The sequence below is a fragment of the Tympanuchus pallidicinctus genome, unplaced genomic scaffold, assembly GCF_026119805.1.
Source record: "Tympanuchus pallidicinctus isolate F22 unplaced genomic scaffold, pur_lepc_1.0 scaffold19, whole genome shotgun sequence".
NCBI classification, from domain to species: domain Eukaryota; kingdom Metazoa; phylum Chordata; class Aves; order Galliformes; family Phasianidae; genus Tympanuchus; species Tympanuchus pallidicinctus.
The window spans coordinates 2948273-2965259 of record NW_026294710.1 but is presented as its reverse complement, the minus strand read 5'-3'; the positions used below and the strand labels follow the sequence as shown (position 1 = coordinate 2965259).

General features: G+C 41.3%; 1 protein-coding gene across 2 annotated transcripts in view; it reads left to right on the top strand.

Moving 5' to 3' along the window:
* SLC2A13 (solute carrier family 2 member 13) overlaps window positions 1-16987 on the top strand; it is a 137554-nt gene that overhangs the window by 117722 nt on the left and 2845 nt on the right. Inside the window, exons 8-10 of one of the 2 annotated variants that reach the window (XM_052681115.1) lie at window positions 12967-13088; window positions 13221-13373; window positions 14306-14434. In XM_052681115.1, coding sequence (XP_052537075.1) covers window positions 12967-13088; window positions 13221-13373; window positions 14306-14434 — 404 coding nt within the window. Of the gene's footprint in view, window positions 1-12966; window positions 13089-13220; window positions 13374-14305; window positions 16958-16987 lie in introns of those variants that run through there. The other variant, XM_052681114.1, reaches the window with a different exon arrangement.

Here is a 16987-nt window from a genome sequence, read left to right as displayed (position 1 = left end):
CTTACACTTTGAAAAGAATTAATAAATTGAAATTTCCCTTCCTGTTCCCGTTCCCTTAGAAAGTCTTCTAAAGATGGATGTTCCTGGGGATTTGTATTGATAAAGAACATTCAGCAGAGTCAAACCCAGTTCTACTAGCAGAAGTTTGTACCTTTACCAGCATCTATAGCCCGTATTTTACCCACTTTCTTTTCCATAACAAGTAATTATTCAGTAATGGTGTCATTTAATAAAGTGAAGTAGTGATATCTTCCCTTCCTAAAAGGATTAAAGCTTTTTCAGAGTATTTTTGTTTGTCTGTTTATGTTTCCTTCTGGAGAGAAAATAAATTAGCACATTTCTGCATTAGAACTGTGGAGTAATTCTGTATGATTAATGAGTTTTAATTTGTGTGAATTATTGTGTGCACTGTCTGCATGTGTGGTCCATTTCCTTGAGGATGGAGACAATAACATCAGTCCTTCAGCAGTACAAGACGAGCTAGAATTATTGATTCATTTCCTTTAAAGCCATGACCTTATTTTAACCCAGCGTTCCTGTTAATACAGCTCAGAAGTGGGCAGCCTGTGAGGGATGGGGTGTGCTGCTGAACTGTGGCACATGGGGCACTTCTGGCATGTGGGTCGTATGGACTTTTTTCTCTGTGGTTTAGTGAGGACTGCTGATGATAGGCAGACAGTTGGACAGGATGATCTTGTAGGTCCTTTCCAACCTTGGTGATGCTATGATTCTGTGATTTCTCTGCCGCCTGTGGTTCCGTTTGAGTATTTAGTTCTTAAAACCTGGGCTTCAGGTGATGCATATTCCCATTTAGCACATTTTCTTGGTAAAGTAACTGTTTTAAAAAGCACGCTACGTTGTCCAAGATTCCGGGCTTTGAGTTTCCTGTAATATTGAAAGCCTTGGTATGTGACGTTTACTGGTATCATAAGCTGGAGATAATGTAACCCTTCATCATTTCTGTATTTTATAAAATTCCCTGCGTTTGCCATAGGTGTTGTGCCTGCGCTCACAAGTCAAAGCAGAGTGATGCTGTATGCTGAGCGATTGCTCTCACAAATCTAGTGTGAAATAATTGCTCTTCATAAGCGGTCTTCGGACATTTTTAAAATCTCTTTGGGGCTCCATTTGCAGTCCCCAAATTAATGATTTCCAGAGCATTTACCAGGACTGAAAGCTGAGGAATTGTTCATAATCATAGAATTACTCAGGCTGGGAAAGACCTTAAAGATCATCGAGTCCAACCACATACCACATACAACCTAACCATACTACCCTAACTAACAACCCTCCTCTAAATCATGTCCCCGAGCACCACATCCAGATGGTTTTTAAACACATCCAGGGATGGTGACTCAACCACCTCCCTGGGGAGCTCAACAACCCTTTCTGTAAAGAAATGTTTCCTGATATCCACGCTAAAATTACCCTGGCACAACTTAAGGCCATTTCCCCTTGTTCTGTCACCAGTGAGAAGAGACCAACCCCGCTCTCACTGTAAGCACCTTTCAGGTAGTTGAAGAGAGCAGTAAGGTCTCCCCTCAGCCTCCTTTTCCCCAGAATAAACAGCCCCAGTTCCTTCAGTTCTCCTTAGAGTTCTATCAATTTCATGGACACCCTCCCCATAGCCTATGAGGAAGGGATGTGCTGACGCTTTTACCTTCTGAAGCTGCATTTTCTCTTTAGGGCAAAGACATTGCCACCTACTGGAATCAGGGAAAAGCTTGTTGTTCCACGATGTATTTTAGAAAATGATCCACAAGTCTCAGATTTAGATGGATTTTGATTGTAATGGCGGACATTGCTGCTGATGGTAGTTAAAGTGTAATACTGAATCTAATTTACAGTAACAGAAATTGAGTGTAACAGCTCTGTACTGTGGCTGGAAGTTGGATCAACTGGAACAATTAACATAAAATGTATCTGTGTATATATCAATAGCTAGAAATGAAATAGAGAAGGAAGGTGCTAAAAAGGCATGCTCATACAGACAGTACTGATAACGTGCTTTGCGCTCTTTGTTCTCACTGTTCTTCAAATCAGATTCAACAAAAGAGCAAACTCAGAAAAGTGTTTTTATCCATCTGCTTTCCTTTGGATTTCAGCAAAACTTCAGACAGACAAAATTTTGTTCTCTCTTAACTTCCAGCTGAAACACGAATGTGAGTCTGAGGTTCTACGAGCTGTATGGAAAACCGTTTTCTGCGCAGGGTCATTTCTGCAGGCTGTAAGATGCAGCGACAGCTGGGCAGTTCAGGCAGGATGAAGTGGTGTTGGGATTGCAGCGGTGTGCCTGCAGCAGCAGGGCTGGCACAGGGCCACCCGCCTGGCACTTGTGCTGCAGTTCACCTGGCTGGGACTTCAGGACTGAAACTTTGAAAGTATTTCATTTGGATTAAGAATTGAATCTGTAACACTTGCCATTCTGTGCCACATCTGTAGCTCAGCATTTCCCATCTGTTTGCTCGGAGTAGGATTTTTTTTGTGTTATATTTAATTACATGCTATTCTCTACAAACTTGGTGACTGATCAGAAACAATAGAATTATTTCTGTGTTTTTTTGTTTTTGGTGGTTTTTTTTTTTTTTTTTTTTTTTTTTGTTATTGCTTAATGGAATGTTTGGAAGCATATGGAAAAACAAAATGATAACACTGCAATAGAACCTGTTTCATTTGGAGGTGAGTTTGCATTCAATACCTCTGCTAAGTCACCATCACCCTAAGTTACATCAGCGTCCTGGCTTCCTGTGTCTTTGGTCTTAGCATTACCTTTGGCAACTCTAACTGAAGTGGTGCCTTTGAGATGTTGCTGACGTTTGGGCAATGTGTGAACAGCACAGTGCATAAGAGTGAAAGTTACTTCTAAGTGTGAGTAAGACCAAGAAGTATGGATAGAATTTGTCTAACAAATTACGTCTTCTTACATCTTACATCTTCTGATGTCAAAGGTATCAGCCTCCATCTCTCTTGTAGTTCCTTGGCTAATGGAGTAAAAGATGCTGGTCCATATGGTTCCTTCTTTGCAGCTGACTTAGCCTGTATTTTATAGAACAGACTGTTCCATCATGCCAGCAATTCTTGCACGCTATTCTGTTAATATTTTAAAGGAAAGGTTTTAAGAGGATATTCACATCGCTTTTGATATTTTTATTAAAATTAAAATATAAGCTTTGTGAACAGAGATCAAAAACCCGTCTTCTCTCCCTCCTCTCTTCTAAAATCTGAGCTGGGCCCTGCTCTCAGCACTTGCAGCACAGATCGTTGAGGCAGCCTGTCTTCATAGGAAGTACGAAAGAGGGGCTGCTGGCCGCCTTCATGGTCTGCTGGCTGCCATTGAGGGAAACTAATGCTTCTGCAACAAATACACAGCTGGTTCATATTTGCCTTGTAACCAGGAGAACTTTAAAATGCTAATTATTTAGTTAATTAAATGTAAAATCAGATTAAAAAAATAATCAAATGAGATTAAACATTGCGTAGAGATTTATTTGATAGTGAATTTGCATGCAATTCTAAAATGCTGAATTTGACATCCTTATCCACAGACCAATTTATTTCCACAATTTAATTATTAAGTATTAATGGTACAAAGTGATACAATTGGAAAGACTAAATGCTTTAACTTCTGGAAGCAGAAATCAGGAATTGTTGAGCTCTTTGACCCAATTTCTATCAGTAATTCCATGCGGAGCTCTTTCCATATTCCCTCCACTTCCAAAAACATATAAAACCAGTACATATGGTCTCCAGACTGCCTCCACACCTTTCTGCTCTTCTCGTGCACGGACAGCTTTGTGCTTCTGTTATTAACACTAAAAATGTCTAGTCAATGATTGTTATGTCTAAAATTTGTGAAATACCAGCAACAAAGTATCTGGGTTCCGCACTTTGGTCATAAGAACCCCATCCAGCAGTACACACCTGGGGAAGAGTGGCTGGAAAGATGCTCAGCAGAATTGGATCTGGGAGTGCTGGTTGGCAGCTGGCTGAATGAGAGCCACCGTTGTGGCCAGGCGGCCAAAGAGGCCAACAGCGTCCTGAGCTGCATCAGAAGCGGTGCGGCAGCAGGACTGGGGAGGTGACTGTTCCTTGTGTGGTGCACTGGTGAGGCTGCAGCTTGAGTGCTAGGTTCAGTTCAGGGCCCCTCACTACAAAAAGTATATAGAGTTGCTCAAGCTGATGTAACTAGAAAACGAGAGTTTTGAGGAGCATCTGGAGGAGTTGGAGTTGTTTAGTCTGGAGAAAAGGTGGCTGAGGGGAGATTTCATGGCTTTCTACAACCACCTGAAGGGAGGTTATAGTGAGGTGGGTGTCAGATAGGACATGAGGAAACAGTCTCAACTTACACCAAGGGGGAATTAGGATGAATTTCTTAATGGAGAGGGTGGTCCAGCATTGGAACAGGCTGCACAGGGAAGTTGGTATCCCCATAGCTTCATAACTTGCCAATGGCACTGTGCGAGAGCACACCTCCATGTTTATAAAGTGATCGAAGTCCTCATGCCCATCATTAGTTTGGAAGCTGCAAGGAGCAGTGGAACTTATCCTAATGGAGCAATAGAAGATTTGGATTAACAAAGTTGTTCAAAGACATGGACAAGCAGAGTTCTGTGGTGAACAGTGAAATCCTGGTGGACCAGCAGGCACAATCTCTTGCAGATGCAGAAGCTGTAGTGCCAGGATGTGTCAATGAATGGGACAGAACCAATGTTTGCATACATATTTTTCAGTATGGACTGCCAGATTTAGTGTTTTTCTGTAGCATTTTGAGAACATTATGTAAATGAAAAAACAGCAAAAATTATGAAAGGACTTGGTCTTTAAAGTACACAGATGTAAGAGACTGCAAATCCTTAGAGGACAAACGGAAGAGGGCAAAAGAGCAAAAATCTTGCATTACCCTCTCTTGCTTTCTCAGCAATACCTGAAATAGTGCATTCTTTGTTACATTATCCTACTTTTGGTAGCTTGAAATATTATATTACAGATTGATCTTTAAATTTGCAAAAATACGTTATTTTGTCTTTTTGGGAAAGCATTTAACAGATGTGGGCTTTGCTTCTGCTTACCTTTCTGGAACACTGACCTTGTATGACATCATTGTCAATGAAGCTTTTTCTGATATTTTGGAGAAATATTTTCTGCAGCTAAATATCAACATATCAGGCTAATAAGTGAGTCATCTGATTGGGAAAAAGCTCTTCAGAATGTCTATATTTTAAAGAAACAAAAACATATCTCTGTGTGTCTACAGGGAAAAGTATCTTTAAATAACCAACTAACTTTTAGCAAGAATCTATCCAGAAATGATTACCAGATTGTACTCTTGTTTATTGTATATGCTGGCATTTGATTCTCCATCTTAGAATCATCTTTCTGTGCTATAGCTATCACTGAATTTTGCACCTTCAAACCTTCTGGGTTCATGTAGCAACACATTTGTGTCATGGCTTCCTAACTGAGAGTACTGCATCTGATTTTCACAGCTGTGGTTTCAACCTGTCTATCCCTTAGCAGGGTGTTACCCAAACCTCCTGCCTGCTGTTTTAGCCTTAGACTTGGATACATATGGATATAAATTAGACCTCTGTGTGCTCAGATTGTGCAGCAATATGTTTAAATATATGAGTTTGTATTTAAAGTATTATTATAAGGTCCTCGTTTTCTGTAACTATATACATATTTAAATGTTTTCATAGCTGTCTGGGGAAAAAAAAAAAGAAAAAAAAAAAGAAAGTCTTAAACCAAAAGTTGTTTTGGGCTCTTTTCTATTCCTATCCTTTTTGTTTTCTCATTTCATTTTTCTGAAAGCCAGAGCAATTTTGAAGTTTCTCTTCAAGAAAATGAGATGGATATGCCATTTTCCTTCATTTCTGTCTCTTAACCAAATAGCTGATTTAGTGCTATCAGCTACGTGTTAGGAACCTGAAAGTGTCTGATGTTAAGAAGTACTGACCACCTCATTTTGAAACTCTGACCTATTGTGTAACAATTAAAGTCATTGAAATAAGCATAGGCAGAAATGCATGAAGGACCGTGGCATTAAGCTAAGGTGCTTGTACCCCAAGCCCCCGAGCTGATTTAGAGTTTGCATTTTGATAAGGTTTTTATTTCAATTCTGTCCATTAAAATTCTGTAGGCCTGACTACAGGACATGTAAGTGAATGGATGATGATTATTTTTCATAGCTGTTGTATGAGCCGCCACAAGTTTATGCATTATTAATACAGTATTTAAATTATTTATGGTTTGATCACGACAGAATTAGGAAATGTACAATTTAATTATTGCTACTTAATTTTAATTTGTATTGTGATAAGCGGAGTGTGTCCAGTTGAGATCAGAATCAGGATGAGGATGGGGCACTCTGTAAAGGACAAGCACGTCATGTTCATTACCATCTGGTACTTTAGAACAGTAGAAAAATGGTTGGATGAAAGAGAAGTCTGTGCATGTGTGATGTGGTTCAGATCCCATAACAAACAAAAAGGTACTCGTGGTTCCATTCGTGGTTCCTAAGTGTGCTACATGGGAGACTGGCTTACAGATGTGCTTAATGAGTGCTACCAGCCGCTGTGAAATCTGATGGGAGGGCTTTAACCTCAGGTGTATTCTGCCTGGTCCTGCTTGCATTCGTATCTTGAGGTGAGGAGAACACAGAGGCTGAGGAGGGAAGCATATCCAGCAGCGGTGTGAGAGGTAGCAGTGGGCTGCCTCTCTCTGGTTTCTGGTAGATAGAATAAAAACGAAGCTTGAAGCGTCTGTACCGTGAGTGCAGGGTGGGACAATTGCAGCCAGTGACCACGAGGAGGCCAGCAGAGCTCAGGAGACGCGAGCATGGGGGGAAAGAAGCCTAAAGGAGCAGCAGGTTCGGCTTCGAGAGCATAGGAACAGCCGGCGAAAATACAAATCTTTAAAACTCTTAAGACTTTTCTTCATATATGTATGTATGAAAAGCATTTGCTCCTTTGTCCAGATGGTCAGGAACAGAGGTAAACCAGAGCAGGGCACTGAATGTCATGCAGGTGTGCTTTCTGAGAAGGCTGAGGTGATGGAAGGTAGTCATGCTATAGAAAATTCTATAAAGTAGTTGTTTCAGAGAGCTCTCATCCTTAAGTACATGAAATATTAAGTAACTTATTAATGTAACAGCCTAATGATATATATTAAAAAATTCCTTATGATTGATTTTAGATTTTAGCAGCCTGTGGGGTCTCAATCACATCTGTAAGAAAGAAGATAAAAAGAGGATTGGAGGGTAACAACCAGTAAAGAAAAAGTTGCTTGATGTGAATAATGATGATTATTTCTGAATCTGTTTGCGGCTGTCTCCAAACACATCTGTAAATGTCTGTTTAAAATGTAAAATGGCAGGAGAAATTCTTCTCCTACGGCACAGAATAAAGCAAGCTACTGTGAGCTCTTTGCTTCTGAAATGGGTAAAGCAGCCAAGCTTCCTATATTACCTTTTTGATTTGTCTTTGACTGTGTGCTTTCAGCTTCCCAGATGCAGAACCATTCAGCCCCAGGAGAACACCCTGCTGCTGGCACTGTGCTAGCTCTTGTAACACTCATAAACTCACTGGGCATGGAATGCAGTGCATAAAGAAATTAATTAATTTTGTTTCTTCAGTTTAAGTGTTTTCAGATCTTTTGGACAGTGGCAATTACTGCAGCTGTTATCCAGTTGCTCAAGATGTAACTCACAGCTCTGCATGCATAACAAAGCAGTGGGCTTCAGAGTGATGAGGACTGCTTTTCTGTCACGTGCAAACACATTCAATGGGAGCTTTCCTGTAGTAAACTGTTATTCCTGAGACTTTAAGGTGCATGTTAGTATCTTAAAAACCCCTTACTAGTTTTAGCAAAATGTAGTAGTAAATGTCTCAAAATTCAGATTGCAATGAGGGTTAATTCATGTCTAGCAGAATGCCATAAAATGGTACAGATATGTTTTCCAAGGTTGCGTATGTTTGTTCTTTGTTCTTGTTCTTTTCTGTGGTTTTTGTGTGTATGTGCTTTATTACTTTATTACTGCCATCACTTGGCATGAGAATGCCACCTGCATTTTTTTTAGCAGCGTCCAGTTTAGTGGATGAGTTACTTCTCTGTGCCAACTACAGACTCAAAGCAGTGGATGCAAACTTCTCAAAAGAGACGTGGATCTATGGTGCATCTTAGAGGCACAGCAGGCAGCAGCTAGGGAACCTTGAGAAGTTTCAGTATGGCTTCAGATACTGCTCACTGTGTAGTCAATCTGCTGTTTGCTGCAAGGAATGAGTTACACTAGAGACTTTAGATAGCATCTTACCTTACGTATATCTACATATAAAAATAAAATCAGATGCTGAAAGGAGTAGAAATTTCTCATTAAACCAGGATATACTGATTTATAGTGAAACTATATCTTGCAGTTCAATGGATTTTGCTAAGGGATCTTTTTTGCATTTGGCAGATGGTAGAGGCCGGGTGAATGAACCTGTAGCTTTGAACTGCCTCTGGTGCCAGCACAGCTTAATTTTGGGTCTTGTTTGGATCAGCCTCAGCTCAGCTTCACCCGATGAGCAGCATAGAGGCAGTTTCCAAAGCTGTCCTTAGTTACGTGTCTGACCACACAAACTTATTGCACAATTAGGTTGATAACTTAGTAAGTCTCTCCTGCAAGTAATGTTAAGACAGTTAGGGGTCTGTTTGAACAAACAGCAATCTTCAATGGAAGCAGAGAAGCTGTGACAACCAAAGCAAATGTTAAGGAGTGAACTCTTCCACGGGACCAGTAGCTGCCTGTAGGTAAATAATTTTAGTTGTCCCCAAGCATCTCCTACAGGAAGTGTTCCTCTTGCAGGCAGCAGCTACTCTTAGTGAGGTCAGTTGGCTGCTCTGTCCTTGCCGTGCCCAGGCTTCTGGTAGAAAGCTGGGTCAGTAAGCTCAGGCTAGCTGTATATTGCTCAGTTTGATGGGCGTGATATGAAAGTCAGCTCTTTACACAAGGAGACTTTTAAGATCACTTTAATGGCGATATTTCAAATCCATGAACTGGTGTTACACCAGAAACTAAGTTGATAAACCGTCAGTTATCTCTGTCTTGATAACCCAGACACAGAAGTCTGACATAACAACAATCCTTAAGCATCCTTTTCCTCTTGTTAGAACAAAGAAATGGTGGATTAGTGCAACTGAGAATTGGATCTGAATTCTGTACCATCCAAACCCAATGCTGACATTTATCTCAGAGCAGGATGCGTACTTTGGAAATAAGGCTGCTCTAATGAGCTTTTTAAGAACACAAACGATAACACTCATTTTTCTTTAGCAGTAATTTATTTCCATAATCTCATTAGATATGAGTTTTGACCTTTTAGAATTTTTTTTATCTAAATCCACTTAAGATGCTTCTGAAGGGCTGAAAAGACAGTGAGAAGTTAGCAGCTTTCATATTAAAAATATAAGGGCTTTTCAAAATGAAACACTCGGTTCTTACAAAGCCATATATTTAGAGCCACACATTCCTCACTGGAGCAAAGTAAAAATTAACAGAAGTTTGAGAAGAAAACCAGGCTTCTTGTGCTGTGCTAACATGTTCTTTGCTATGCAGCATCTAAGACAGCCCTGGTTTGTGGTTTTCAGTGTTGAGAATTACTCTGCAACCAAATTGGCTCAACTATTAGGATAATTTAGACTGATTATCAAGGAAGTGGTCTTATCTTGTTTTATCTTCTTGTTATTAAGAATTGCCTCTTAGACCACCTGCAGCAGCCCTTCTTTCTCACCTTTTAATGCACTGTACGAAGGTAATTTAGAAGGCAGGGAGCAAAGCTTTACGCCTCCTGAACTACAGGCTAAATCTGATCTAGGATGGGCTCTTTGAAACCAAATACATAATGCACATAACATAGAAATCTGCTGCTGTTCTGATTAATTTCCAGTCCATAGAATTGTTCACATCAATTGTCAGAAGGTTTGGTTTCCACTGATTATAACAGATGTGCTTCCTAAAATGTCTGGGGAGAACATAATGAGTGGTAAAGATTTTCAAAGTAATCGTGCTTTCTCTTTGGCAGCAATTTCAGAGGGAAGAATGTGGTCTGTCTTCACCATTTATACAAAGGTGCCAATGACCCAGCACGTTGTTATTTATTTGCAGTGGTACGTGACTGCATAATTTCACTTGTAAGTGGTTTACATGGAAGCTTCTCTGTGCTTTTTAGCTAGTGAAGAGATCAGTAGCTGCTTGTCTGCTTTCCAGTATAGATTCCTATTTGGTCTTTCATCCCAGACCAAATTCAGAATTATATCTGGCATTATCTTATACAGAAATCACTAATACATTCTTTAGCACAAAGCAGCTCTCATAGAAATGGAGTGCAGCAGGAAAATTAGCACAGTGACAGCACCTGAGTGCACCCCTGGATGTGTCCTCACTGGAGTGCTGTTGTGTGCATACCCAGCAAATACAAGACTCCAACAAATGCAGGTGCCTTTTCTTACATTCTGTGTGCCATCCTGTTTTACTCCTGAAGGATAAGTAAAACACAGAAGCTTATTATTGCAAGGTTTCTGTTAAATCCATGTTTTCTGTGCAATCTTTCCTGTTTCAATGTACTGAATCTGCTTTCTTGCAACCAGATTTCCTCTTAGTTACAGTCAGAGAGGAGGGCATACTCAGCAGCTTTTGCAATAGGAGGCTTCAGTGATACAGGGCTTTCTCACATAGATGGTGTGTAGGGAAAGGGGGTGGGGGACACATTCTCCCCATAGCTGTGGCTGTGAATTGGCAGGTTGGCTGATAGAGGTGTATGTGAGGTAATTAACCAAGCACATCACTGTATGAGGCTTCTCTTCGAGGAGCTGCCAAGCTGGCTGGCCTGACTGGAGAAACCATTTTCAGCATCAGGGCATTTTAGCACGCTAATCAGTTTGTATTTATTACCAAACACCTGCGAATGAAATGAGAGTAGTAGCAAAGAAGCAAATGTGCAGTTGTACAAATGTGTGGCACTGAGCAATGCCATGATTTCACAGGGATGCTGATGAAGCAGGCAGCTATTAAGGTGGAATGAGAGGTAGCAATGTCATCTCCAGGTATTAGGTAATCCGTCTTGCAAACAGCATTTCCCTAATGTGAGGAATTGCACAGTTCTGCCTTCTGTACCTGAGATGTATCTGGGAGCTGATGTGACCCATACGTGGTGAGAGATCAGGGTGAGAATGTCAGAGTGGATGCTGATGGGGAATGATCCCTGCCTGGCTGTCATGACATAAAAGAGACACTGAGCTGAGCCATGAAAGAGCAAAGTGCCATAAGAAGGACAATGCTGGGCAGTACTGAGAAGCAAGATCAAGAAATTGTAATGCTGGCTGTAGGATTTCACTCTGAGAGAAGGCAGAAATACCAGATTTGGCAGCTGCCAGCATCTCAGGCTTGAGGGACGTATCTGTCAGGGTGCTGTTCAGCTGAACTCTGTTCTCCTTATATTATTGATCACCCCAAAACTGAATCTGTGTGCACTACATGAGGTAGGTGCAAGCTGGCACTGCCACTGAAAAGGTTTGGCTGTGCTTTCACACACACTTTCCCAAGATTTCTTGGATTAACCCCTCTGTTTAAGTGTATTTGAATTCCGGATGTCCGACTGTCCCAAAACTGGGTTTGGGACTTCATGGTGATGCCTTTGCTGTAAAAGTTGTTTGTTGCTACTTTCTTGCCAACATCAGGACTGTTTCTGCCCCAGAATCAGCCATTGGGCACCCTGGTGCTCACCAGCATTCATTCCTCTTCAGTTCAGAGCTGGCTGATAGTTTCGTAATGGAAAACTTAGAGGAGAAAGTTGTGCTGGAAATTCTCCTTAGGAAGCTGGCTGTAGTGGTGATCTTTGCTCCTCTGTCTTGCTATTTGTTGCAATATCAGTATGTTGATTTATCACCCACTGCAGGGTTTGTTCTAGTTTTTCTACAAAAGAGAGGGTCCTGTCCTTCACATAAGTGCTCAGCTAAGCTGGAAATCGTAGTCCAGACAGATGTTCAGTACTCTGTGACTTCTCTTCAAGGAAATAACTTGGTTTGCATATGAAAGGGTGTTCTCTGCCTAAGTCTACTCTGCCAGAAGTACACATTTTTTCAGCTGCAGCAATTGCTGAGATTGCAGCTGAAAAGTTTCTCTAGTTACAGCAATGGCTTGTTGTTCCTTTAAACAAATGCTAATTTCCACAAATAAGATATATAACAAAAAGATGAAGTTGTCAGAATTCCTTTAAAATACTTTACATTGTTGGCACTCAAATACATGATTTTATGCCTATTCCTAGAAATATGCAATTTCTACGCAGTCCTGGGAATAAAATCAGTTTGTCTTTTATCAGCTCAGGCTCTGTTACCTCTGCTCTGATTCTGCTTTTTACTGTCTAGTTTGAAATGCCGTGACCTTCCTAATTATTTCACTGCAGAGAAAAGGAAGTCTATTTCTCCTTTTCTTACAACTTCATGTTGCTGTAGCACAGTCCACAGCCTTTACCCGTTACACCCAAGGTGTGCTGCACACAGCACAGTGCCTTAAGGGCTAACTTCCATTTCACCTAAATCCTTTCATTTTCAGCTCAAATTCTGCCGCTGCACCTCTTGTTGCGCTGTGTGATATCTGTGTTAGTGTTCTCATTGGCTTCGGTGTGACTGCTGGCCTGATAAAGACAATTCATTTGAAGGAGCAGATACAAGAAGCCAAGTGCTTAAACTCAGGAATGTGCTGCAGGGTGCTCTTCCTAAGGCCACACACAATGTTATCTGTGAGGCTCAGGAAAAAGCACATTTCCAAATGTAGGATTTGGCTTAAAGGACAAAACAGGGTGGGGCTTTCCTCTCTTAATTTCACGTTTGTCAGCTTTCCCTAAGAAGCTGCATGCCGTGATAATTTTGATATGTCATCCTTTCCCTGAAAACTGTTTAACACTAGATTTTATTGTTTTTTTTCAGGTGTTCAAATGAAACCATATTCAAAAAAGAAGATTTGTTTTGGGCGTATAATTTCTGCCCCACCCCATACTCCTGGACAGCACTTCTGGGCCTTATTTTATACTTGGTTTTCTTTGCACCTGGTAAGCTAATGTTTGTTTTCACGTTGAAGTTTAAGAAATGGTAAAGGTGAAATAATAAATGGTGAGGCTACACATTAAAATTGCTCTTCAATGCAGCCATTAAATTGAGATTGATTTGTTTTTAATTCTTAGGGATGGGTCCCATGCCCTGGACCGTGAATTCTGAAATCTACCCTCTGTGGGCTAGAAGTACAGGAAACGCGTGTTCATCTGGAGTCAACTGGGTTTTCAACGTGCTGGTGTCACTGACCTTCCTGCATACAGCTGAATATCTGACCTACTATGGTAAGGAACAGTCTCTGTCCACGGACACAGTGCTAGCATTGATTTTCTGCTGCTTAGATTCTAGATCTCAGTTAGTTTGGCTATGAAATTGCAACTGTGAATGCAGTGTTCTCACCTAACTGTGTTCCATTAAGACCAGGCACCTGGTATGACCTGCCTGCAGTTTGGTCCTGATTCCATAAGAAATGCTTCTTTCTTTCTAGAAAGTTGCATAAACAAGGAATCTGAAAAAAATTACCTTTTGGCTTGATGAAATATTTCACTTAGAAAGACGGCATCTGCAATTTCTCATTTTGTAATGGCATCTGAGACCAACATCAGTTGTCGCTGCCAAAAGTCCGTACAGCTGAAGATGCTACTGATCTGCTCCCAGCTGTTGATTATTGAGTCCTGTCTGCTGGAGCTGGTCAGCTTACTGCTCAGCCCCTCCACTACAAGTCCTATACACTGCATGAAGATCTGGTGACCTTCACATCATTACTGGTGCAGAGCCTTTCAGCAGCTGCTGCTCTTTTCAGGCATCGGTCTTGAAACAAATGGCAGGTAAATGTTGGGCTCTTGGTGCCTTCTTTGCTCCCCTAAATGGCGGGGGCAAATGTATGAGGGGTGATGAGATCATTCTCAGTGCCAATTGTCTTTGGTAAGTGATAATTAGATGTAAGAGTCTCAAGCATTGTTTTAATCGCGGCTGTTTCTTTTTTGTTGAAGTTTCTCATTTTTGGGAAGCAGTCTTAGTGATTCCCGTGACATTAAGAATAACTAAGAAACTTCTCACCCTTCCTATCAACTTTTTTTTATTGGCTATGCAATAATTTAATTGCTGCTTATTTTCACAGCAAAATGACTTGCCAAAAAAACAGATGAGTTCTTCTGCCTTTCCCAGAGGGGTGGGATGCTCCATCACTGACTGTGTGTGTTCTTTTGTATTGCAGGAGCCTTCTTTCTGTACGCAGGGTTTGCTGGCCTGGGACTCCTTTTCATCTATGGCTGCCTTCCTGAGACTAAAGGGAAAAAGCTAGAGGAAATTGAATCTTTGTTTGAAAGCAGGCTATGTACATGTGGTATGTCAGATTCTGATGAAGGGAGGTATATTGAATATATTCGGGTGAAGGGAAGTAATTACCATCTTTCTGACAATGATGCTTCTGATGTGGAATAATTTTCAGCTGCTAATGTATTTAATCATGTAAAAGCCTTCTGGGGGAAAAGCAGCTCTCTGGTGACCTCACTGCCCTGCTTCTGGTCTGGTTCTCCTTTCTGCTGTCTAGTTAAAAATGCCTTCGTGTTCAAAATGGCTCCGTTTGGGAGGAAATTCAATATGCTCATGTTTTCTTGATAACTAAAAGCAATGGCTTCCAAAAGAGATTGAATTCCACAATTATATGAATTAACCAGATGTTTGCAATCCCACACCATGCTGAGGTATTTTGCATGATGTACTGTGCCAGATGAATGTAGAAGGCTATCCTAGGTGGTCAGTGGTTGTCCTTATCTTCAATACTGGCAAAAGTTGAAGTAATGTTGTAGCTAGTCAGAAAGCAGCTGACATCAGTCAGATCCCCAGCTCTTAGCAGTCTATCAGACAGCTCTTGTATGCCACACAACAAAGGTTGCTGCTGCAGTGGTAGCCATTTGAAAGGATTACATGTATCTCCTGTGTCTGTCAGAGGGAACCTTGTCCAAATTATCCCAATGGAATTTCATTTGTATCCATTTGAGATGACTGCAGAGAGCCATGGTCCCGCAGGTGGTGCCTCATCAGGGCGCCACGAGTCTGTTGTCCCAGGTTGTGTTGCGGTTGCTGCTCTTTACGGACACGCTGCGGTCAGCAGCTCGTGTCTGTGAGATCCACTGCCAGAACAACATTCTGAGAGCAGGAAACAGAACCCAGGACATGGCTGCATGTACCAGTGAGCTGGTGGTGTGCATTGCTACGGACAACAGAGAGGCTACAGTCAGTTGGAAACCAAAATGATTTTTTTTCTCCTTTTCAGCATGTGTACATTTGGGTTTGTGCCTAGTTTTGAACACAAAATATCACGAGCTGGAAGAAATAAAAGGAAGGGAGAGGTTTTCTGCTGCTAAATGCACAGTGGTCATTCCTCCTGTGCCTTTTGCTAATGAATAATCAAATTGCCTTCAGTTTATCTTCCTATTGCAGAGTGAGTGAATCCCAGCAAATTTTTCCTTCAAATGCCCTTAGTCAACCCGTGTCTTTCTGGATCAAAAGAAAAATATTAGTGATGGGCAGAAGCCTACATCTCATATTAACTGCCTTACTGAAGCATTGCAAAATTGTCAAGAAACCGTCAGGCACAAAAATCAAGTTGGCTGCCTTTAGTGTGGTAATGAAAATATTAATGGCGTTTTATTCACCTGCCGTGATTGCCTGCCTTGGCAAATTGAATTTTATGCAGCTACATAAAAGTGTAATGTTATTTTTTTTCCTTGCCCTGTTTCTTTCCACGGCTTTAATTCTTTGGAGGTATGAGTTTGAAAGCATAAAAAATTCAAATTCTTATCTCTAAAACCTTTGCTTCATGAATGTGGAAAGCCTCCTCTGCCTGTAGGCTGCTCCCCATTTGCTTGGTAAAAATGCATTTATTTTTCATTGTGTAAGGATTACAGAAGTTGTTGGATCCACTACCTTTCAGAGATACACTTTGTGGGCTCTTTTTGGATTGAAAAATATTTTGAGTGTAAAGGAACTGTCAAAATGATAGTGAACATTTGTTACTAAGTTATTTTTATTGGATAATATGTGGAGTTTTTGTTGTAATCATGAAATATGATGCTATGCTGTCTGATCTTATACAGGAGAGGTTTCTTACTCTCTAATGAGTGAAATTCAGTGATTGGATGTATTTTAGGTGATTTTCTTTTTTACTTCATAAATCAAAGAAATATTTTTGGAAAGAAAGTATTTTAGAGCATCCTTCTGTAACTTGACTGGGAATAAAAGGGAAAAGCATAGCAAACAAAGGGAGAGGTGAGTTACTGCAAAGAGCAGACTGACCTCGAGCCTCTGAGGGGCGGTGACAGGGCTGCATCCCAATCCTCCACCCTCCTTCCCTCTCTGTGAGCGCACAATATTCCCAGGCTTGTAAGCACCAGCAGCAGGAAAGGACCGGCTCTCCAGCCCTTTATCTGAACACATCAGTGTCAGACCAGCCGTTGGGCTGCTGCCGCTTCAAAGCCTCGCCAAAGGTGCAGTACCTGAAATGAGAGAAAGGGACGCTTCTCATAGGTGAAGTTCAGCGTGAATTGGTTTCCTTCTGAAGCCAAAAAATAGCTGTTGGACGACCCTGCTTCAGAGCAGGTTGTTATCCAGAGCAGTGTGAATAGGTGCCTACTGCCCAACGTGTGCACGTTGGGATGCTGCACAAAGACAGACTGAGGCAGGTATTTCCTGGTTTTTCAGGACAAGGACTTATGGCTCTGATCCCCAGAAGCGTGAGCCCAAGGTCCCTTGATGGAAGCACTGGAATTGGGAGCACTGGTTTGTGCTCCCAGTTCCAGCACTTACCTCCATGTCCACAGGTAGAGGAAACAGCAGCACTTTGGTGGCATAACCAAAGTGAAGTCCCTATGAAAACTGCTGTCACAAGATCAGC